The following is a 22,279-nucleotide window of genomic DNA, read 5'->3' as shown; positions in this document are numbered from 1 at the left end:
TGGTCTATACTGGTCCATATTGGTCCATACTGGTCCATACTGGTTTATACCAGTCCATACTGGTCCATACTGGTCCATAGCAGTCCATACTGGTCCATACTGGTTTATACTGGTCCATACTGGTTTATACCAGTCCATACTGGTCCATACTGGTCCGTACTGGTCCATACTGGTCCATAGCAGTCCATACTGGTCCATACTGGTCCATACTGGTTTATACTGGTCTATACTGGTCTATAGTGGTTCATACTGGTTCTTACTGGTCCATACTGGTTTCAGGACGGTGGGGGCGGGGCAGACTCTCCGCCTCAGCCAATCAGTGACCCCGCTGAGGCCCGGACGGCGCCGCCTGGTGGCCGCTCTGGAAAGCGCCGCCCTCCCCCCCCTGCACGGCAGCCTCCAGTTCGAGGCGCTAACTGGGAGCACTGGGAGCACTGGGAGCGACACTGGGGGGACTGGGGGGACTGGGAGGGACGGGGGGAGGAGGAGGAGGAGGAGGGGGAGGCCTGGGGGGAGCACGGGGGGGTGAACTGGGAGGGACTGGGGGATACTGGGAGGGACTGGGATGGACTGGGAGGGACTGGGAACGAACTGGGATGGACTGGGGGATACTGGGAAGGACTGGGATGGACTGGGAGGGACGGGGATGGACTGGGATGGACTGGGATGGACTGGGATGGACTGGGAGGGACTGGGATGGACTGGGATGGACTGGGATGGAACTGGGATGGACTGGGATGGACTGGGATGGACTGGGAGGGACTGGGATGGACTGGGATGGACTGGGATGGAACTGGGATGGAAGTGGGAGGGACTGGGAGATACTGGGATGGACTGGGAGGGACTGGGAGGGACTGGGAGATACTGGGATGGACTGGGAGGGACTGGGAAAGGGTTTGGGTTATACTGGGATGGACTGGGATGGATTGGGAGAGAACTGGGAGGGACTCGGAGGGAACTGGGATGGACTGGGAGAGGGTTTGGGTTATACTGGGATGGACTGGGATGGACTGGGAGGGAACTGGGAGGGACTGGGAGGGGGTTTGGGTTATACTGGGATGGACTGGGATGGACTGGGAGAGGGTTTGGGTTATACTGGGATGGACTGGGATGGACTGGGAGGGAACTGGGAGGGACTGGGAGGGGGTTTGGGTTATACTGGGATGGACTGGGATGGACTGGGAGAGACTGGGATGGACTGGGAGGGACTGGGAGGGAACTGGGATGGACTGGGAGGGACTGGGATGGACTGGGAGATACTGGGAGGGACTGGGATGGACTGGGATGGACTGGGAGAGGGGTTGGGTTATACTGGGATGGACTGGGATGGACTGGGAGATACTGGGAGGGACTGGGAGGGACTGGGAGGGACTGGGAGGGACTGGGAGATACTGGGAACAAACTGGGATGGACTGGGATGGAACTGGGATGGACTGGGATGGACTGGAAGGAAACTGGGAAGAGTTACTGGTCCATACTGGTCCATACTGGTTTATACTGGTCCGTACCAGTTCATACTGGTCCATACTGGTCCATACTGGTTTATACTGGTCCATACTGGTTTATACTGGACCATACTGGGAGGCACTGGGGAGTGTTGGGTCGTACTGGGAGCACTGGGAAGGAACTGGGTGGGGTTACTGGTTCATACTGGGATGGACTGGGAGGCACTGGGAGAGGGTTTGGGTTATACTGGTTTATACTGGGATGGACTGGGAGGGACTGGGATGGACTGGGAGGGACTGGGACTGAACTGGGAGAGACTGGGATGGACTGGGATGGAACTGGGATGGACTGGGAGGGGAACTGGGAGCACTGGGAGAGGTCCCTGGTCCATACTGGTCCATACTGGGAGCACTGGGACCGCCCCAGTCCCCTCTCCTTCACCCCGATGACGTCACCGCACGGGATGACGTCACTCTACCCCCCCAAATAAAGCGCAATTTAAAAAACCGCCAGCGAGTGACGTCATTCGTGGGGCGGGGCCTGGGAGGGAGCGGCTCGGGATTGGCTGAAGCGCGGACCAATGGGAAACGAGCGCGGGGGCGGGCGCTGCTTGTGATTGGCTGAAGCGCGGACCAATAGGAAGGCGGCGCGGAACCGAGTCGGGATTGGCTGAGGCGCGGACCAATGAGAAGCGAGCGCGGGCGCGCTGTGATGACGTCACTTCCGGCGCGCCGCCGCAGCCGCCGCCACCGGAGAGTCCCGAAAAAACGGCGCGGCCGCGGCGGAAGTGACGTCACGGGGAGCGGGGGAAACGGCGGGGGATGGCGGGGAGTGACGTCAGGTGAGGGGAGGGGCTGGGAGGGACTGGGAGGGACTGGGATCAAACTGGGAGGGACTGGGATGGACTGGGAGGGACTGGGAGTGAACTGGGAGGGAACTGGGAGCGACTGGGATGGACTGGGATTAACTGGGAGCGACTGGGAGGAACTGGGATGAACTGGGAGGGGACTGGGACAAACTGGGATGGACTGGGAGTGAACTGGGAGCGGCTGGGATGGACTGGGAGGAAACTGGGATGAACTGGTTTATACTGGGAGGGGACTGGGGCTCACTGGGATGAACTGGGAGGTGACTGGGCCATACTGGTATGAACTGGGAGCTGACTGGACCATACTGGGATGAACTGGGAATGCACTGGGAGGCACTGGAGGGGTTACTGGTCCATACTGGTTTGTACTGGGATGAACTGGGAGCTCACTGGGATGAACTGGGATGTTACTGGTGTGTACTGGTTTATACTGGGATGAACTGGTGTGGCACTGGGAGGTCACTGGGATGAACTGGGACATCACAGCTCCATACTGGTTCATACTGGTCTAAACTGGTCCGTACTGGTTTCTCTCCCCCCCTCCCCCCCCAGCCCCTCCCCCTCCCTTCGCCTGGCCATGGCCGGGGCCTGGTGGGCGCTCAGGGGGCGTGGCCTGACCCATGGTGGGCGTGGCCTGGACGGGCGGGGCTGGGGGCGGCTCCTGGCCCTGCTGGAGGCCGTGGGGGGAGGGGCCCCGGGGCTGCTCCGCCCCCGGCACCGCGCCCGCCTCAGCCTGGGGCTCCGGGCACAGGTAAGGCCACGCCCACCGCGGGACAGGCCACGCCCGCTTTTTGTGAAACCACGCCCCCTGTTGTAACAGGGCACGCCCACTTTGTGTCACGATAAATTCACTTGATGTGATGCCACGCCCACTTTGGGACAGGACACGCCCCCTTTGAGGTTGTAGCCATGTCAGGCCACGCCCACTTTGTATTAGACCACGCCCACTTTATGAGACCACACCCACTTTGTGTGAAACCACACTCGCTTTGTGCCAGGCCACGCCCACTTTTGGCCAAGACACGCCCCCTTTTATAACCCTATCATGCCACACCCACTCCGGGTTAGACCACGCCCACTTTCCGACCACACCTATTTTTGTAAAGGCCACGCCCCATACATGGCAGACCACGCCCCCTTTCTGGCAAACCACGCCCAGTTACTGTGAGGCCACGCCCATATTGTTCTAGGCCACACCCACTTTTGTGATGAGGCCACACCCACTTTTAAGGACACGCCAATTTCTGTACCCAATCCACGCCCCCTTTTCTGTGTGGCCACGCCCACTTTGATCAGACCACACCCACTCTTGTGAGACCACACCCACTTGGAGACCACGCCCAGTTCATTTTAGACCACGCCCCCTTTGTTTTAGGCCACACCCAACCATTGTGAGGCCACGCCCTCTCTGCTCCAGACCACACCCACATCAAATGAGGCCACGCCCAGAATCTAACAGGCCACACCCACCACAGCAGGCCACACCCACTTCTGTGAAGCCACACCCATTTCTGTATCAAGCCACACCCACCGTGTGCAAAGACCACGCCCCCTATCCTAAGCCACACCCATTTTAACCAGGCATTGAGTAGTGCTGTTCCAGGCCACGCCCCCTTCATTCCAAGCCACGCCCACTGCTCTAAACCACGCTCACACAACTAATTTCATAGCTTAGGCCACGCCCACCACTCCAAACCCCATCCCCATGTCCTTATATGGGAAAGAAGCACTTTAGGCCACGCCCACCCCAAGCCCCGCCCCCATCCTGGCCCCTCCCCCCGCAGGTGGTGACGTCATTGCTGCAGGAGCTCGGCCCCGCCCCCGCCGTGCTGGACGCGCTGGATTGGCTCTTCCCCGAGGGGGCGGGGCCAGGGAGCGGCCACGCCCTCGGGGTGAGACTGGCAGGGACTGGGAGGAACTGGGAGGGACTGGGAGGAACTGGGATGAACTGGGACCATACTGGGATGAACTGGGATGGACTGGGATTAACTGGGGTCATACTGGGACCATAGTGGGATGAACTGGGACCATACTGGGATGAACTGGGATCAAACTGGGATGAACTGGGACCATACTGGGATGAACTGGGATGGACTGGGATGAACTGGGACCATACTGGGATGAACTGGGATGGACTGTGATGAACTGGGACCATACTGGGATAAACTGGGACGGACTGGGATGAACTGGGGCCATACTGGGATGAACTGGGGCCATACTGGGATTAACTGGGATGAACTGGGGCCATACTGGGATGAACTGGGACGGACTGGGATGAACTGGGACCATACTGGGATTGAACTGGGATAGACTGGGATTAACTGGGATGGACTGGGATGAACTGGGATGAACTGGGACCATACTGGGATGAACTGGGATGAACTGGGACCATACTGGGATGGACTGGGATGAACTGGGACCATACTGGGATGGACTGGGATGAACTGGGATGAACTGGGCCCCTTTAACCCTTCCCAGAGGGGCGTGGCCTCACCCAGGCCCCTCCCATTCTCTGTATACCCATATATGGCAATGGGGGCGTGGTTAACCTGCCTCCATCCATATATGGTGAAGGGGGCGTGGCCACAGCTAAACCCCACCTCCAATACCCATAAATGGCAATGGGAGCATGGCCAATCCAAAATAATCCATATATGGATATGGGGGCGTGGCCAGAGATATTCTCCGCCTCCCCATGCCCATATATGGCGATGTGGGCGTGTCCTGAGCTGGCCCCGCCCCCCAGACGCTGCAGGGGCGCCCCCTGGTGGCCGTGGCCGAGGAGAGCTTCCGGGAGCAGGTGCTGGGAATTCTGGGAAGTGGGCGGGGCCTGGAGGCCTTCCTGGAGGTGAGACCAGTATGGACCAGTATGGACCAGTACAAACCAGTATAAACCAGTATAAATCAGTATGGTCCAGTATAGACCAGTATGGACCAGTATGAACCAGTAACTCTTCCCAGTTCCCTCCCAGTTCCCTCCCAGTCCATCCCAGTAACACCAAGGCCACTCCCAGTCCATCCCAGTTCATCCCAGTAACCCCAAATCTGTTTCCCAGTAACTCCCAGTCCATCCCAGTTCCCTCCCAGTTCCCTCCCAGTCTCTCCCAGTTCCCTCCCAGTTCCATCCCAGTCCCTCCCAGTTTGTTCCCAGTCCCTCCCAGTTCCCTCCCAGTCCCTCCCAGTCCCTCCCAGTTCCCTCCCAGTTCCCTCCCAGTCCATCCCAGTCCATCCCAGTCCCTCCCAGTCCCTCCCAGTCCATCCCAGTCCCTCCCAGTTCTCTCCCAGTCCCTCCCAGTCCCTCCCAGTCCCTCCCAGTCCCTCCCAGTCCATCCCAGTCCCTCCCAGTCCCTCCCAGTTCCATCCCAGTCCCTCCCAGTCCCTCCCAGTCCCTCCCAGTCCCTCCCAGTCTCTCCCAGTCCCTCCCAGTCCCTCCCAGTCCCTCCCAGTCCCTCCCAGTTTGTTCCCAGTCCATCCCAGTCCCTCCCAGTCCCTCCCAGTCCCTCCCAGTCCATCCCAGTCCCTCCCAGTCCCTCCCAGTTCCCTCCCAGTCCATCCCAGTTCCCTCCCAGTCCATCCCAGTCCCTCCCAGTTTGTTCCCAGTCGCTCCCAGTTGATCCCAGTTCCCCCCAGGAGTACGGGCCCCGTTTCCAGAACTCTCTCCGGAATCTCTTTCTGGAATTTTTGCGCCGCCTGGAGAGCGCCCTGCCCCCCCCCGACCTGGCCCAGGTGAGTCTGGGGGCGTGGCCTCATCAAGCCACGCCCATTTTGCCTTATTTGGATAAGCCACGCCTGTTTTGCCTTATTTGGATAAGCCACGCCCATTTTGCCTTATATGGGGTAAAGGGGTGGGGAAAAGCAGCGAAAATTGGATAAAAATTGGTTGAAATTGATCCAATATTCATCAAAAATTCACACAAAATTTTAAAAAAAATCACCCAAAATTGACCCAAAATTGACCCAAAATTCACGTGAAATTTGCCCAAAATTTTTTAAAAAATTACCCAAAATTCAGCCAAAATTCAGCAAAAATTGCCCTTAAATTCCTCAAATTTTCATTCAAAATTTCTCCAGTTCATTCAAAATTCACCCAAAATTTACCCAAAATTAAATTAAAATAAACCCAAAATTCAGCCAAAATCTATCAAAAATTCATCCATAATTCATCTAAAATTCATCCAAAATTCGCATGAAATTCAGCCAAAATTTTAAAAAATCACCCAAAATTCAGCCAAAATTTTCCCAAAATTCACCTAAAATTTACCCAGAATTTAAAAAAAAATCACCTGAAATTCAGCCAAAATTCACCCAAAATTCATCCAAAATTAAATTAAAAATAAGCCAAAATTCAGTCAAAATTTAATCAAAAATCATCCAAAATTCACCTAAAATTCAGTTGAAATTCACCCAAAATTCAGCCAAAATTTTCCCAAAATTAACCTTAAATTCTCTAAATTTTCATGCAAAATTTCTGCAAAAATCACCCAAAATTCACTTGAAATTCACCCAAAATGTAAAAAAATCACCGAAATACAGTCAAAAATGTTTCCAACTTTCACCCCAAATTCAGCAAAAATTAAAAAATAATCACCCAAAATTCAGCCAAAATTCAACCAAAATTCACCCAAAATTAAAAAAAATCACCCAGAATTCAGCCAAATTTTTCCCAAAATTCACCCAAAATTAATATTAAAAAAAATAGCCACAATTTTAAAAAATTACCCAAAATTTATCCAAAATTCACCCAAAATTTTAAAAAAATCACCCAAAATTCAGTCAAATTTTTCTGAAAATTCACCCAAAATTGACCCTAAATTCCCCAAATTTTCATCCTAATTTTCTCCAAAATTCACCACCCAAAATTCAGTGAAAATTGAAAAAAACCCCTGAAATTAATTCAAAATTGACTAAAAATTCACCCAAAATTCACCAAATTACCTCCAAAATTAACAAAATCCAAAACATCACCCCAAATTTTCTCAAAATATTTGAACAATCACCCAAAATTTACAAGAATCACCAAAAATTCCCCAAATTTCCAAATTTTCCCCCAAATTTTCCCCCAAATTTCCCTCCAAGTCCCGCCCCTTGCCTGAAACCCCGCCCCTTTTTCCTTATATGGAGTTGGAGCAGCTCTGCCGAAGCCACGCCCCTCCGGGCACGAAGCCACGCCCCCTCCCCATCCTGCGCCTCTATTTGTCGGAGGTTGGCCACGCCCACCCAGGTAGGCGGGGCTTGGAGGGGTGGGGGTTGTTTAATATGCAAATTAGGTGTTTCATGACGCTAAACCCCGCCCACAGAGCCTGTACCACGCCCACTTCCTGCTCGGAAAGCCACGCCCCCGTGAGTAGCCACACCCACATTTCCCTCTGATTAATTTTCTAATTATTTTCTAATTAATTTTAATAATTAATTCTATCAGGACAAAGCACCGCCCCCTCCGCCGCAGGCTCCGCCCACTCCGCTTCTCCCCCTACCGTGAGTAGGGAAGCTCCGCCCCCTCCTCAGCTTGGGGCGAACCATTCTGAACGGGGGGAGGTTGGAACAACCATAGAAATTTTTGGAGGGAATTTTGGGGTGAAGCGCGGCGAGATTCGCTTAGGGACGCGTGAGACAGCTGGCGTGACGTCACCAATCGTTTAAACAGCAAAATTTGGGGTTAAAAAAGGCATTTTTGGGATTTTTTTTGCGGTTTTTTCCATCCTCTCCTGTTCAAAATGGCGCGGCCGGAAAGGCGGGATGAAGCCGCTTTGATTGACAGCGCCTGCAGCCAATGAGACGCGTTTGGAGACCGGAAGTTCTCTCAAAACTACAAGCTCCGCCATTTTTACTTTGGGCATAAAGCGGGCGCAGCACTGTGATTGGTCGAGAGACCGGAAGTGCTTTACCCGCCATTTTGTTTTCTGGCATTGAGCGCGCAGCGGGCGGGGCCTGCACTTCCGCTTCCGCCCGGCGGCTCGGAAGGCGCCGCAGCCGCCACGATGCTCATCAAAGTCAAGGTTTTTTTGGGGCGAAAAGCGCGGATTTTGGGCAAACCCGGGCATTTCCCGGCTCGGCCGAGGGTGGCGGGGAGGGCTCGGGAGGGATTTGGGGTGAAAAACGCGGATTTTGGGGCGGGGGGGAGCGTGAGGGGCGCGCGCGGTGCATTGTGGGATGATGGCGCCCCCTGCAGACGCTGACGGGGAAGGAGATCGAGATCGACATCGAGCCCACGGACAAGGTGAGCTCCCAGTTTGGACCAGTATAAACCAGTACGGAGCGGTTCGGGGTCGGTAAGGAGCGCGGTGGGGGGGAGGGGGGGTCTCCCAGTATGGCCCAGTAACCTCCCAGTGCCCTCCCAGTTCATCCCAGTCCCCTCCCAGTGCATCCCAGTATGGTCCAGTTCCCTCCCAGTGCCCTCCCAGTTCATCCCAGTTCATCCCAGTCCCCTCTCAGTGCATCCCAGTATGGTCCAGTCCCCTCCCAGTGCATCCCAGTGTGTCTCAGTCCCCTCCCAGTGCATCCCAGTATGGCCCAGTCCCCTCTCAGTTCCTCCCAGTGCCCTCCCAGTTCATCCCAGTCCCCTCCCAGTGCATCCCAGTAAGGCCCAGTTCCCACCCAGTCCTTCCCAGTCCCTCCCAGTCCATCCCAGTTCCCTCCGAGTCCGTCCCAGTCCTTCCCAGTTCATCCCAGTTCCCTCCCAGTCCCTCCAAGTCCATCCCAGTCCCTCCCAGTTAATCCCAGTCCATCCCAATCTCTTTAACTCCTCCCGTACCCCCAAGGTCCTCCCAGTAACCATAGACGAGTCCTCCAAGCAGCCCAGCGCGCCCTCAAGCCCCGCCCACTTCCGGCGGCGCTCCGCCCCACTTCCGCTTTTTATTCCCAAAATGGCGGCGCCCACATCCCGCAAAACCGCGGTTCCCCCATGAGGGAAAAGCTGCCGGATCTCGGCCCAGATGTGCCCAGATGTGCTCCAGCTGTGCCCAGGTGTTCCCCAGCTGTGCCCAGCTGTGATTTTTGGCGCAGGTGGAGCGGATCAAGGAGCGCGTGGAGGAGAAGGAGGGGATCCCCCCCCAGCAGCAGCGGCTGATCTACAGCGGGAAGCAGATGTAGGCGGGGCCTGAGTGGGCGTGGCCGCGTCTGGGCGGGGCTTAAAGGGGGCGGGGCTTGACGTGGAGGGTTAAAATGGGGGAGGTTTGGGTGAAAAATTGAAAATTTTTGGGGGGATATAAAGAGAACTGGGGTTAAAATGGCGGGTGGGGGCGTGGCCTAAGTGGGTGTGGTTTAAGGGAGGATTATGAGGGGGTGTGGCCTAACTGGGTGTGGTCTTATTGGGCGTGGTTTATCCCTTTTCCCCCCAGGAATGATGAGAAGACGGCGGCCGACTACAAAATCCAGGGGGGCTCCGTCCTCCATCTTGTGCTGGCCCTGCGGGGGGGCGTGGCCCGGCCCTGATGTGGGCGTGGCCACCCGCAAGCCCCGCCCTTTCCTCTTTAAGCCACACCCACCCATTCATTTCTCCCCCCACCCTGATTCCTCCTCATGAATCCGTTATTATTTAATAAAGGTTCGCTGGTGACGTCAGCAGCGCGTTCGTGACGTCATAGCCGTGTCCGTGACGTCATTTCCTGTCCATAAAAAGGGAAAAAACTTGGGTGGGCCACACTTTTTTTCTGGCATTGCCCTTTTAAGGCGGCGTTGCTCTTTTAACGGCATTGCCCCTTTAAGACCGCTGTGGGCCCCACTTTCAGCGTTGCCCTTTTAAGACTTTGAATTGAATTTTTGTCCCAAAATTCTCATTTTTCACCCCAAAACTTTGCTTCCCAATCCTCTAAAATCATCAAATCCGCCCCAAAATCCTCCGTTCTACCCTTAAAATTTTATAATTTTAACCCCTGTTTCTCCTTTTGTCCCCAAAACCGCCGAATTCGCCCAAAAATTCCCATTTTTCACCACAAATCCTCTTTACACCCTTAAACTGACTCCTTTACCCCCAAAATTCGCTTTTAACGGCCAAATTCCCGCCTCACACACCAAATTTTACCTTTTTTAGCCCCAATATTTGCCCAAATTCGTCATTTTTCACCCCAAAATCGCCGCGTTTAACTCCAAACGCCATCGCCGCTTTAAAACCATAGAGAAGTCCTCCAGGGCGGCCAGCGCGCCTCTAAGCTCCGCCCACTTCCGGCGGCGCTCCGCCTCACTTCCGGTTTTTTATGGTTTCAACATGGCGGCGCCCACGCTTTTCAAGATGGCGGCACCCGCGTTGGAGCAGCTCCTCACGGAGCTCCTGGAACCCGACAGCGCCGGGATTCGCCAGGTATTGAGAATTTTGGAAAAAATTTAAATTTTTTTAGGGTTTTTCGAGGGTTTTTAAATATTTTGGAGTTTTTTCCAGGCTACGGCGCGGCTGAGGGAGGCTCTGGAGGAGCCCGGGACGCTCGAAGGCCTCGCGGTGCTGCTGAGGGAGGCGGAGAGGCCGCAGGTCTGAGGGGAAATTTGGGGATTTTGGGAAAATTTTGGAATTTTGAGGGAAATTTGGGGTGTCCTGAGGGGATTTTTGGGGTTTTAGGGAGAAATTTGGAGTTTTTTGGGGAATTTTAAAATTTTTTGGGGGTTTGTGAGGGGATTTTGGGGGAGTTTTGGGATTTTTTTGGGGGTTTCTGAGGGGATTTTTGGGATTTTTTTTGCAATTTTGAGGGAAATTTGGGGGTTCCTGAGGAGAATTTTGGGGATTTCGGGAAAAATTTGGGATTTTTTGAATTTTAGGGGAATTTTTGGGATTTTTTTGGGGGGGTCTGAGGGAATTTTGGGAAAAATATGGGATTTTTTGGGGTTTTTTTTGTGGAATTTTTGGGAAATTTTGGGGATTTTAGGAAAATTTTGGGGGTTCCTGAGGGGATTTTTTGGGTTTTAGGGAGAAATTTGGGATTTTTTTGGAGTTTTAGGGGATTTTTTGGGATTTTTTGGGGGGTTTCTGAGGGGACTTTTGGCACAATTTTGGGATTTTGGGGAATATTTTGGAATTCCTGAGGGGATTTTTTTGGATTTTGGATGAATTTTGGGTCTTTTTTTCGGGGGAATTTTGGGATTTTTGGGTTTTTCTGAGTGGATTTTGGGAGGAATTTTGGGGAAAAATTTGGGATTTTTGGGGCTTCCTGAGGGGATTTTTGGGTGGAAAATTCGGGATTTTTGGTAATTTTGGCATTTCCCAACTGGATTTTTGGGCTGAATTTTGGCCATTTTGTGTCCCTCTGATGAATTTTGATATTTTTAAAGATTCCCAGCTCAGATTTTGGGGTGAATTTTGCCGATTTTTGTGTCCCAGGTTCGGAATTTGGCGGCCGTGCTGCTGCGGAGGCGGCTCCGGAAACTGCCCCCGGGTTTGATTGACAGGTGGGCGGGGCCTAGGAACCCATTGGAGTCAATGCGGGGGGCGTGGCTTGAGGGAAAAGGGCGTGGCCTAACCATTATAACTAATGGGAGGGGGTGTGGCTTGAGCTCAATTAGAATTAATGGCAGGGGCGTGGCTTAGGAAAAGGGGGCGTGGCTTAACCACCATGATAAGCAATAGGAGGGGGCGTGGGTTCAATGAAATTAGAATAGATGGAGGGGGCGTGGCTTGGGAAATGGGGCGGAGCTTAAGGGCCATTATAACAATGGGAGGGGGCGTGGCCTGAACGTCATTAGAATCAATGGAAGGGGCGTGGCTTGGAAAAAGGGGCGTGGCTTAATCACCATTATAACTAATGGGAGGGGGCGTGGCTTGGGCACCATTAGACTCAATGGGAGGGGCGTGGCTTGGAAAAAGGGGCGTGGTTTAATCACCATTAGACCTAATGGGAGGGGGCATGGCTTGGGCTCAATTGAAACAAATGGAGGGGGCGTGGCTTAGGAAAATGAGGCGGGGCTTATTCACCACTGGAAGCAATGGGAGGGGCGTGGCTTGGAGAAAAGGGGGCGTGGTTTAATTCCAATTATAACCAATTGGAAGGGGTGTGGTTTGAGAAAAGGGGTGTGGCTTAAGCACCATTAGAATGACTAGAAGGGGGCGTGGCTTGGGGTTTTTTTTTGGTTTAAAAATGAGAAATTGACCATATATGGTAAAAGGGGCGTGGCTGTGCCTATATGTGATAAAAGGGGTGTGGCTGTGTCCATATATGGTAAAAACACGCATGACCTGTCCATATATGGTAAAATAGGCCTGGTTATGTCCATATATGGTAAAATGGGAGTGTATATGTCCATATATGGTGATATGGGCGTGGCTGTGTCCATTTATGGTAAAGTGGGCGTGGTCTGACGCTGGCCCCGCCCCTTTCAGGCTCCCCCAGCTGGTGGTCGAGGCCCTGGAGCGCGACACGGAGTGAGTGCCCAAAAATTACCCAGAATTCCCCAAATTCAACCCAACATTTGGGATCTGGGAGGGGGGGGAGGGGTTGGGGATTGGGGGAAAAATTTGGGAATTTTTTGGGGGGAAAATTGGGAATTTTGGGGAAAAAATTTGGGATTTTGGGGAAAAAAATTAGAATTTTTTGGGGAAAAAATTGGATTTTTTGGGGTGAAAAATTGGAATTTTGGGGAAAAAAAATTGGATTTTTTGGGGGTTAAAAATGGGGATTTTGGGTAAAAAATTTGGATTTTGGGGAAAAAAAGAATTGGATTTTTTGGGGTGAGAAATTGGAATTTTGGGAAAAAAAAATTGGATTTTTTGGGGGTTAAAAATGGGGATTTTGGGAAAATGTTATTGGGATTTTTGGGGGAAAAATTATAATTTTTGGGGAAAAAAATTTGGATTTTGGGAAAGAAAATTGGATTTTTTTGGGATGAAAAATGAGAATTTTGGGAATAAAAATACTAAAAAAATTCAGATTTTTTTCACTAAAAAATTTAAATTTTGGCCAAAAAAAATTCAATTTTTTTCCTAAATATCAGAAATTTTGTCCCTAAAATTTGAGGAAAATTTTGAATTTTTTGAAATTAAAATCTGAATTAAAAATGGAAATTTGAGGGCTAAAATGACAAAAATAATTTGATTTTTTCACTAAAAATTTCAAATTGTAGTGAAAAAAATTCAGATTTTTGGAATAAAAATGGAGAATTTGGCCCCAAAATTTGGGAAAAATTTGGAATTTTGGGAAAACCAAAATTAGAGTTAAAAATGAGAATTTTTGGCCTTAAAAAATACCAAAAAAATCAAATTTTTTCACTAAAAAATTCGAATTTTAGCCAAAAAAAATCGGATTTTTTTACTGAAAATTGGGAATTTCACCCCAAAATTTGGGGAATTTTTGTGTTTTGTAAATTTTGTAAATTTTTAATTTTTATTTTGATTTTAGTGGCTCCTGCAGGGGGTCCCTGGGGCTGCTCCAGGCCCGGCTGCTGCTCCAGGGGGGCCCCGAATTTCGGGAACCGATTTGGAAATGGATCCAGGGGGCAACGAGGGAGCCCCAAAAACTGGAGGTGAGGGGGGAAAAAATAAAAATTTGGGAAATTTCAGAAATTTTAGACAGAAAAAGAAAAAAAATCAAAATTTTTGAGGTGAAATTGACGAGAAATTGACGCGAAATCGACGCGAAATTGGCGAAATAAATTAAAAATGGCGGGAAAATGGGAAAAAAATTTCCAAAAATTGTTCAAAAAAATTCTAAAAAAAAATTCCAGAATATTCTGAAAATATTTCCTAAAAAATCCTAAAAAAATTCCTCAAAAAAATCTGAAAAAATTTTTAAAAATTTCCAAAAAATTCCCCAAAAAATCCTAAAAAATTCCCTAAAAAATTCTAAAAAAAATTCACAAAATATCCACAAATTATTTTCTAAAAAGTCCCCAAAAAAATTAAAAAAAAACTTGAAAAATTCAAAAAAATTTCCAAAAAATTCCCCAAAAAAATCCTTAAAAAATTCCCTAAAAAATCCCCCCAAAAAATCCCCAAAAAAGTCCTAAAAAAATGCTAAAAAAAATCCCAAAATAGCCCCAAAATATTTCCTAAAAAATCCTAAAAATTTCTCAAAAAAAATCTTTAAAAAGTCCTAAAAATTTTGAAAAAATTCACAAAAAATCCTACCAAAAAATCCCCAAAATATTTTAAAAAATCCCAAAAAATCCCCAAAAAATTCCTAAGAATCCCCCAAAAATCCCAAAAAAAATCGAAAAAAATCCTTAAAAAAATCCTAAAAAATCTCAAAAAAAATCCCCCTAAACCCCCCAAAAATCCTGAAAAAAATTTAAAAAATCTTTTTAAAAATTCTAAAAAAATCCCCAAAAATACTTAAAATAAACCTGAAAGATTTCAAGAAATTAGTAAAAAAATCCTCAAAAAAACCCCAAAAAAATCCAAAATAATTTCCCAACCATAAAAAAAAAATCCCCAAAAAAATCTGAAAAAATCCCTAAAAATTGCATAAAAATTTCCCAACTAATCCCCTAAAAATTCTAAAAAAATGCCAAAAAATCCCCAAAAAAATCGAAAAAATTTCCCAAAAATTCCTCAAAAAATCCCCAAAAAATTCCCAAAAAAATCCCAAAAAATCCCCCAAAAATCCTAAAAAAAATCCCCAAAAAATGTTAAAAAATTCTCAAATAAATCCCAAAAAATCCCCTAAAAATCCTGAACAAAATCCTTTTAAAACCCTTAAAAATCCAAAAAAAATCCTAAAAAAATCTCAAAAAAATTCTAAAAATTCTCTAAAAATTCTTCAAAAACTAATAAAAAAAAATCTTTAAAAAAATCCCCCAAAAATCCTAAAAAAATGTTAAAAAATTCTCAAATAAATCCCAAAAAATCCCCTAAAAATCCTGAACAAAATCCTTTTAAAACCCTTAAAAATCCAAAAAAAATCCTAAAAAAATCTCAAAAAAATTCTAAAAATTCTCTAAAAATTCTCCAAAAATTCCCCCAAAAAATCCCAAAAAAATCCCCAAAAATCCCAAAAAAATCCCCAAAAATCCCAAAAAATTCCCCAAAAAATCTCCTAAAAATTCCCAAAAAATCCCCAAAAAATCTCCAAAAAATCCCAAAAAATTCCTAAAAATTGCCCTCAAAATTCTAAAAAAAATCCCAAAAAATCCCCCAAAAATCCCCAAAAAATCCCCAAAAAATCTTCTAAAAATCCTGAATAAAATCCTTTTAAAATCTTTAAAAATAATAAAAAACTCAAAAAAATCTCAAAAAAAATTCTAAAAATTCTCTAAAAATTCTCCAAAAATTCCCCAAAAAATCCTGAAAAAATTCCCAAAAAATCCCCAAAAAATCCAAAAAAATCCCCAAAAAATCTCAAAAAATTCCCAAAAATTCCCCAAAAAATCCCAAAAAAATCCCAAAAAATCCCCAAAAAATCTCAAAAAAATCCCAAAAATCCTAAAAATTCTTCAAAAACTAATAAAAAAAATTCCTTAAAAAAATCCCCCAAAAATCCTAAAAAAATCCCCAAAAAATCTCCTAAAAATCCTGAATAAAATCCTTTTAAAACCCTTAAAAATCCAAAAAAAATCCTAAAAAAATCTCAAAAAAACCTCAAAAAAAATTCTAAAAACTCCGTTAAAAAATCACAAAAATTCCCATAAAACCCCTAAATCAAATTCTTAATTTTTTAATCCAAAATTTTAATTTATTTTCGTTTTTTTTCCTCCTCTAGGGGGCGCTGCGCGTCCTGTCCGTGTGCATTTCCGAGGCCGGCCCCGCCCTCTTTGGCCACGCCCCCGTTTCCGTTAGCCACGCCCCTTCCTGTGGAAGCCCCGCCCCCTTTTCCGGCCCCGCCCTCCTGTGGCTCCTCCGGGGCTCCCTGAGGTCCCCGAACCCCCCCGGGGTCGTCGGCGCCGCCCTGGGGGCTCTGGGGGAGCTCCTGCCCCTCCTGGGGGGCACCAGGAAGGTGAGAGAATAAAAATCTGAATTTTTAACACAAAATTTGGGGTTGTTGAGATAAAATTTGGAATTTTTAGCACAAAATTTGGGGGTTTTAGAACAAAATTTGGGGTTTTTAACACAAAAATTGGGATTTTTGACTCAAAATTCTGAATTTTTGACACAAAATTTGCGAGGAAAGGAAAATTCTGGGAAAAAAATGGGAATTTTAGGGAAAAAAAAGGAAATTTTGGGGATTTTTCACCTAAAATTTGGGGTTTATAAGACAAAAATTGGGATTTTTAACATAAAATTTGGGGGGTTTACCAAAAAATTTGGAATTTTTAACCCAAAATTTGGGGTTTTTAAGACAAAATTTGCTGCAAAAATAGAAATTTTTTGTAAAAAAAGAGAGGATTTTTAGGGGAAAAATATTTGGGATTTAAGGAGTAATATTTTGACCTTAAATTTGGGATTTTTAACACAAAATTTGGGGTTTTTAAGATAAAAATGGGGATTTTTAAGACAAAATTTGGGGGTTTTGGCAAAAAATTTGGGATTTTTAACCCAAAATTTGGGATTTTTGACACATAAATTGGAATTTTTAAGACAAAATTTGGGGTTTTTGACCCAAAATTTGGGGGGGAATGGAAATTTTGGGGGAAAAATGGGGATTTTAGGGGAAAAAATGGGGATTTTTTGACCCAAAATTTGAATTTTTCGACCCAAAATTTGGGGTTTTTAAGAGAAAATTTGGGGTTTTTGACACAAAATTTTGAATTTTTAATCCAAAATTTGGGGTTTTTGAGATAAAAATTGTGATTTTTGACACAAAATTTGGGGTTTTTGGTGCAAAATTCTGAATTTTTGACCCAAAATTTGGGGGGTTGGACAAAAAATTTGGGGTTTTTAGCAAAAAATTTGAGTTTTTTAAGCCAAAATTTGGGGTTTTTACAACAGAATTTGGGGTTTTTAAGATAAGATTTGGGATTTTTGACCCAAAATTTGGGGGGAAAGGGAAATTTTTGGGAAAAAATGGGATTTTAAGTGAAAAAAATGGGGATTTTTGACCCAAAATTTGGGGTTTTTAACACAAAATTTGAGGTTTTTGAGATAAAATTCTGGATTTTTAATCCAAAATTTGGGGTTTTTAAGACAAAATTTGGAATTTTTGACACAAAATTTGGGGGTTTTAATCAAAAATTTGGGGGTTTGATCACAATAATTTGGGATTTTTAAAACAAAATTTGGGGTTTTTGACACAAAATTCTGAATTTTTAGCACAAAATTTGGGGTTTTTAAGGCAAAATTTGGGATTTTTAACACAAAAATTGGGTTTTTGACACAAAATTTGGGGGGTTTGGAAAAAATTTGGAATTTTTAGCACAAAATTTGGGGGTTTTAAGGCAAATTTTGGGATTTTTAACCCAAAATTTGGGGTTTTTGACACAAAATTCTGAATTTTTAATCCAAAATTTGGGGTTTTTAAGGCAAAATTTGGATTTTTAAATTCAAAATTTGGGATTTTTGACCCAAAATTTGGGGGGTTTGACAAAAAATTCGTAATTTTTAGCACAAAATCTGGGGGTTTTGGCAAAAAATTGGAATTTTTGACACAAAATTTGCGGTTTTTGACACAAAAATTGGGATTTTTAAGACAAAATTTGGGATTTTTAGCACAACATTCTGAATTTTTAATTCAAAATTTGGGGTTTTTAAGACAAAATTTGGGATTTTTGACACAAAATTCTGAATTTTTAATCCAAAATTTGGGGTTTTTGAGATAAAATTGGGGTTTTTGACACAAAATTCTGATTTTTTGACCCAAAATTTGGGGGGTTTGACAAAAAATTTGGGGGTTTTTAGGACATAAATTGGAATTTTTGACACAAATTTTGGGGTTTTTAAGACAAATTTTAAGATTTTTTAACACAAAATTTGGGGGTTTTAGGACATAAATTGGGTTGACACAAAATTCTGAATTTTTGACCCAAAATCTGGGGGGAAATGGAAATTTCTGGGAAAAAATGGGGATTTTTTGACCCAAAATTTGAATTTTTTGACCCAAAATTTGGGGGTTTTAAGACAAAATTTGGGGATTTTGAAACAAGATTTGTGATTTTTAAAACAAAATTTGGGGTTTTTGACACAAAATTTAGAATTTTTGACCCAGAATTTGGGAGGGAATGGATAATTCTGGAAAAAGAAGAGTGTTTTAAGTTAAAAATTGGGGATTTTTGACCTAAAATTTTAATTTTTAACCCAAAATTTGGGGTTTTTAAGACAAAATTCTGAATTTTTGACACAAAATTTGGGGAAAATGGAAATTTTTGGGAAAAAAATGGGGATTTTAAGTTAAAAATTGGGGATTTTTGACCGAAAATTTGAATTTTTAACGCAATATTTGGGGTTTTTGACACAAATTTCTGAATTTTTAACACAAAATTAGGGGGGTTTGACAAAAAGTTCTGAATTTTTAGCACAAAATTTGGGGTTTTTAAGGCAAAATTTGGGATTTTTCACACAAAATTCTGAATTTTTAACACCAAATTTGGGTTTTTTATTACAAAATTCTAAATTTTTGATCAAAAATTTGAATTTTTAATGCAAAATTTGGGGGTTTTTAAGACAAAATTTGGGGTTTTAGCACAAAATTCTGAATTTTTAACCCAAAATTTGGGGGTTGGACAAAAAATTTGGGATTTTTAAGACAAAATTTGTGGTTTTTAGGAGACAAATTTTTTTGCAGTAAAAATTGATTTTTTTGGTCAAAAATTGAGATTTTTTGACCCAAAATTGGGATTTTTTGACTGAAAATTTTAATTTAAAATTGGAATATTTTTGTTTTTAATGAAATTTTAAAATTTTAATTAAAATTTTATTTTTTTCCGCAGAATTTGTGGCGCTCGTTGGTGCCCGAGGTGCTGCAGGCGCTGCAGGAGCTGCTGGAGAGAGACCAGGTGAAAATTTTGGGGGAAATTTTGGAGATTTTGGGTAAAAAAATAAAAAAAAATTTAAAATTTTGGGGTGAAATTTTAAAATTTAGGAGAAATTGTGGGGTAAAAATTGAAAAATTTGGGATTTTTTGGTGAAAAAAATGGGAATTTTTGGGGAAAAAATGAATTTTTTTTAATTTTTGGGTGAAATTTTGAAAATTGGAGAAATTTTGGGGTAAAATTGAAAAATTTGGGAATTTTGGGGGAAAATTTGAGAAATTTTTGACAAAAATTTGAAAATTTTGGGGGTGAAATTGACAAATTTGGGGAAATTTGGTGAAAAAAATGGGAATTTTTGGGTAAAAAAATGAAATTTTTTTGGAATTTTGGGGTGGAATTTAAAAATTTTGGGGAATTTTGGGGTAAAATTTTAAAATTTGGGAATTTTGGGGGAAAATTTGGGAGATTTTTGAGAAAAATGGGAAAATTTTGTGGGTGAAAATTTAAAAATTTGGGATTTTTTGGTGAAAAAATGGAAAATTTTGGGGAAAAAATGAAAATTTTTTGGGGAATTTTGGGGTGGAATCTAAAAATTTTGGGAAATTTTGGGGTAAAATTTTAAAATTTGGGAATTTTGGGGGAAATTTGGGAAATTTTGGACAAAAATGGGGAAATTTTGGGGGTGAAATTGACAAAAAAATGGGAAATTTTGGGGTAAAATATTAAAATTTGGGGAAATTTTGGGGTAAAATTTTAAAATTTGGAAAAATTTTGGAAGAATTTTGGGGTAAAATTTTAAAATTTAGGAATTTTGATTCAAAAAATGGAAAAATTTGTGGAAAATTTGGGCAAAACTTGAATTTTTTTTGGTGGGAAATTTAAAAATTTGGGATTTTTGGGAGGTTTTATGGAAAAAATGAAAAATTTTAATGAAATTTTGGGGTGAAATTTTAAATTTTGGGAAATTTTGGGGAAAATTTAGGGCAAAAATTTAAAAATGTGAAATTTTGGTAAAAATTTGAAAATTTTGTGGTAAAATTTAGAAATTTTGATTTTAAAATTTGGGAATTTTTGGGGAGAATTTGGGAGATTTTGGGCAAAAAATGAAAATTTTGAGGGAATTTTAGGGGTAAAATTTTAAAATTTGGGGAATTTGGGGGAAAAATTGAAATTTTTGGGGAGTTTTGGGGTTCAAATTTGAAAATTTGGGGGAAATTTGGGGGGTTTTGGGTAAAAATGAGAATTTAGAGAATTTGGGGGGAAATTTAAAAATTTAGGAATTTTTTGAAAATTGAAAATTGAAAAATTTGGGGCAAAAATCAGAAAATTTTAGGGGAAAAAAATGGAAATTTTGGGGGAAATTGGAAAATTTTCTAAAAAAATTGATAAATTTGAGGAGAATTTGGGGAATAATTGGGAAATTTTGGGAAAATTTTGGGAAATATTGGGGAAAAAATGGCGGAAAATATGGCGGAAAATTGAGAAAAAATTGGGAAAAAATTGGGAAATTTACGGAAAAAATGGTGGAAAAATGGGGAATTTTTTTGAAAAATGGAGAAATTTGAGGAGAATTTTGGGAAATTTTTAGGGGAAATTGATAAATTTGAGAAGAATTTGGGGAAAATTGGGAAATTTAGGGAAAATTTTGGGGAAAAAATGGCGGAAAATGGGGAAAAAATTGAGAAAAAGTTGGGAAAAAATTGGGAAATTTATGGAAAAAATGTGAAAAAATGGGGAATTTTTTTGAAAAATGGAGAAATTTGAGGAGAATTTTGGGGGAAATTTGGGGAAAATTGGGAAATTTGAGGAGAATTTTGGGAAATTTTGGGGAAAAAATGGCGGAAAATTGGGAAAAAATTGAGAAAAAATTGAGAAAAAATTGGGAAATTTACAAAAACATTGTGAAAAAATGGAGAATTTTTGGGAAAAATTCATAAATTTGAGTAGAATTTGGAAATTTTTAATGATTTTGAAGAAAATTTGGAGGAAAATCAGGAAATTTTGGGGGAAAAAATGGAAAATTTGGGGGAAAATTGGGAAAAAAATGAGAAAAAAATTGAGAAAAAAATGGGAAATTTACCAAAAAAATGTGGAAAAATGGAGAATTTTTTTGAAAAATGGAGAAATTTGAGGAGAATTTTGGGTAATTTTTAGGGGAAAATTGGGAAATTTGAGGAGAATTTTGGGAAATTTTGGGGAAAAAATGGCGGAAAATTGGGAAAAAATTAAGAAAAAATGGAGAAAAAATTGAGAAATTTATGAAAAAAATGTGAATTTTTTTTGAAAAATGGAGAAATTTGAGGAGAATTTTGGGCAATTTGAATAAATTTGGGAAATTTGAGGAGAATTTTGGGAAATTTTGGGGAAAAAATGGCAGAAAATTGGGGAAAAAAATGAGAAAAAATTGAGAAAAAAATGGGAAATTTACGAAAAAAATGGTGGAAAAATGGGGAATTTTTTTGAAAAATGGAGAAATTTGAGGAGAATTTTGGGAAATTTTTAGGGGAAAATTGGGAAATTTGAGGAGAATTTTGGGAAATTTTGGGGAAAAAATGGCGGAAAATGGGAAAAAATTGGGAAAAAATTGAGAAAAAATTGAGAAATTTATGAAAAAATGTGAAATTTTTTTGAAAAAGGAGAAATTTGAGGAGAATTTTGGGAAATTTTTAGGGGAAATTGGGAAATTTGAGGAGAATTTTGGGAAATTTTGGGGAAAAATGGCGGAAAATTGGGAAAAAATTGAGAAAAAATTGAGAAAAAAATGGGAAATTTACGAAAAAAATGTGGAAAAATGGGGAATTTTTGTGAAAAATGGAGAAATTTGAGGAGGATTTTGGAAAATTTGAATAAATTTGGGAAATTTGAGGAGAATTTTGGGAAATTTTGGGGAAAAAACGGCAGAAAATTGGGAAAAAATTGAGAAAAAATTGGAAAAAAATGGGAAATTTACAAAAAAATGTGAAAAAATGGGGAATTTTTTTGAAAAATGGAGAAATTTGAGGAGAATTTTGGGAAATTTGAATAAATTTGGGAAATTTGAGGAGAATTTTGGGAAATTTGAATAAATTTGGGAAATTTGAGGAGAATTTTGGGAAATTTTGGGGAAAAACTGGCGGAAAATTGGGAAAAAATTGAGAAAAAATTGAATAAAAAATTGGGAAATTTACAAAAAAAATGTGGAAAAACGGGGAATTTTTTTGAAAAATGGAG

The 22,279-nt window shown here is 43.2% G+C and overlaps 3 protein-coding genes across 7 annotated transcripts in view; all 3 read left to right on the top strand.

Moving 5' to 3' along the window:
• Positions 1–529, top strand: part of TGM1 (transglutaminase 1) — a 32,893-nt gene extending 32,364 nt beyond the window's left edge. Inside the window, exon 14 of the mRNA XM_033084347.1 lies at positions 280–529. Within this exon, the coding sequence (XP_032940238.1) occupies positions 280–529 (250 nt within the window). The remainder of the gene's footprint in view (positions 1–279) is intronic.
• Positions 530–2,199: 1,670 nt separating this feature from the next.
• LOC117009958 (NEDD8) lies at positions 2,200–9,896 on the top strand. 5 transcript variants are annotated; one of them, XM_033084341.1, is made up of 11 exons: positions 2,200–2,287; positions 2,867–3,065; positions 4,099–4,206; positions 5,061–5,162; positions 5,945–6,040; positions 7,436–7,535; positions 7,612–7,654; positions 7,734–7,789; positions 8,484–8,531; positions 9,317–9,399; positions 9,652–9,754. In XM_033084341.1, the coding sequence occupies exons 1-11, from the start codon at positions 2,268–2,270 to the stop codon at positions 9,655–9,657; spliced, it is 861 nt and encodes a 286-aa protein (XP_032940232.1). In that variant the 5' UTR covers positions 2,200–2,267; the 3' UTR covers positions 9,658–9,754. The 5 variants fall into 5 exon arrangements, with proteins under 5 accessions (XP_032940232.1, XP_032940233.1, XP_032940234.1 ...); XM_033084342.2 differs by lacking the exon at positions 5,061–5,162 and having other exon boundaries at positions 2,202–2,287; positions 9,652–9,743; XM_033084343.1 differs by lacking the exons at positions 2,867–3,065; positions 4,099–4,206 and having other exon boundaries at positions 2,253–2,287; positions 9,652–9,896.
• Positions 9,897–10,072: 176 nt separating this feature from the next.
• Positions 10,073–22,279, top strand: part of LOC117009959 (importin-4-like) — a 29,425-nt gene continuing 17,218 nt past the window's right edge. Inside the window, exons 1-7 of the mRNA XM_033084346.2 lie at positions 10,073–10,610; positions 10,689–10,775; positions 11,619–11,686; positions 12,615–12,656; positions 13,630–13,753; positions 15,928–16,161; positions 19,028–19,093. Coding sequence (XP_032940237.1) covers positions 10,518–10,610; positions 10,689–10,775; positions 11,619–11,686; positions 12,615–12,656; positions 13,630–13,753; positions 15,928–16,161; positions 19,028–19,093 — 714 coding nt within the window. The 5' untranslated portion in view covers positions 10,073–10,517. The remainder of the gene's footprint in view (positions 10,611–10,688; positions 10,776–11,618; positions 11,687–12,614; positions 12,657–13,629; positions 13,754–15,927; positions 16,162–19,027; positions 19,094–22,279) is intronic.

This window comes from Catharus ustulatus, chromosome 38 (genome assembly GCF_009819885.2).
Source record: "Catharus ustulatus isolate bCatUst1 chromosome 38, bCatUst1.pri.v2, whole genome shotgun sequence".
NCBI classification, from domain to species: domain Eukaryota; kingdom Metazoa; phylum Chordata; class Aves; order Passeriformes; family Turdidae; genus Catharus; species Catharus ustulatus.
Note: the sequence above shows the minus strand (reverse complement) of the source record. Positions and strands in the feature narration are given on the sequence as shown.

What these genes read in the sequence shown, in the direction of transcription:
- LOC117009958 (XM_033084341.1), top strand. Translation starts at nt 2,268, where the DNA reads ATGGCGGGGAGTGACGTCAG. An exon ending in GGTTGGCCACGCCCACCCAG is followed by an intron (nt 7,536 to 7,611) that starts GTAGGCGGGGCT and finishes CCCCGCCCACAG; the next exon opens with AGCCTGTACCACGCCCACTT. An exon ending in ACTCCGCTTCTCCCCCTACC is followed by an intron (nt 7,790 to 8,483) that starts GTGAGTAGGGAA and finishes CGCCCCCTGCAG; the next exon opens with ACGCTGACGGGGAAGGAGAT.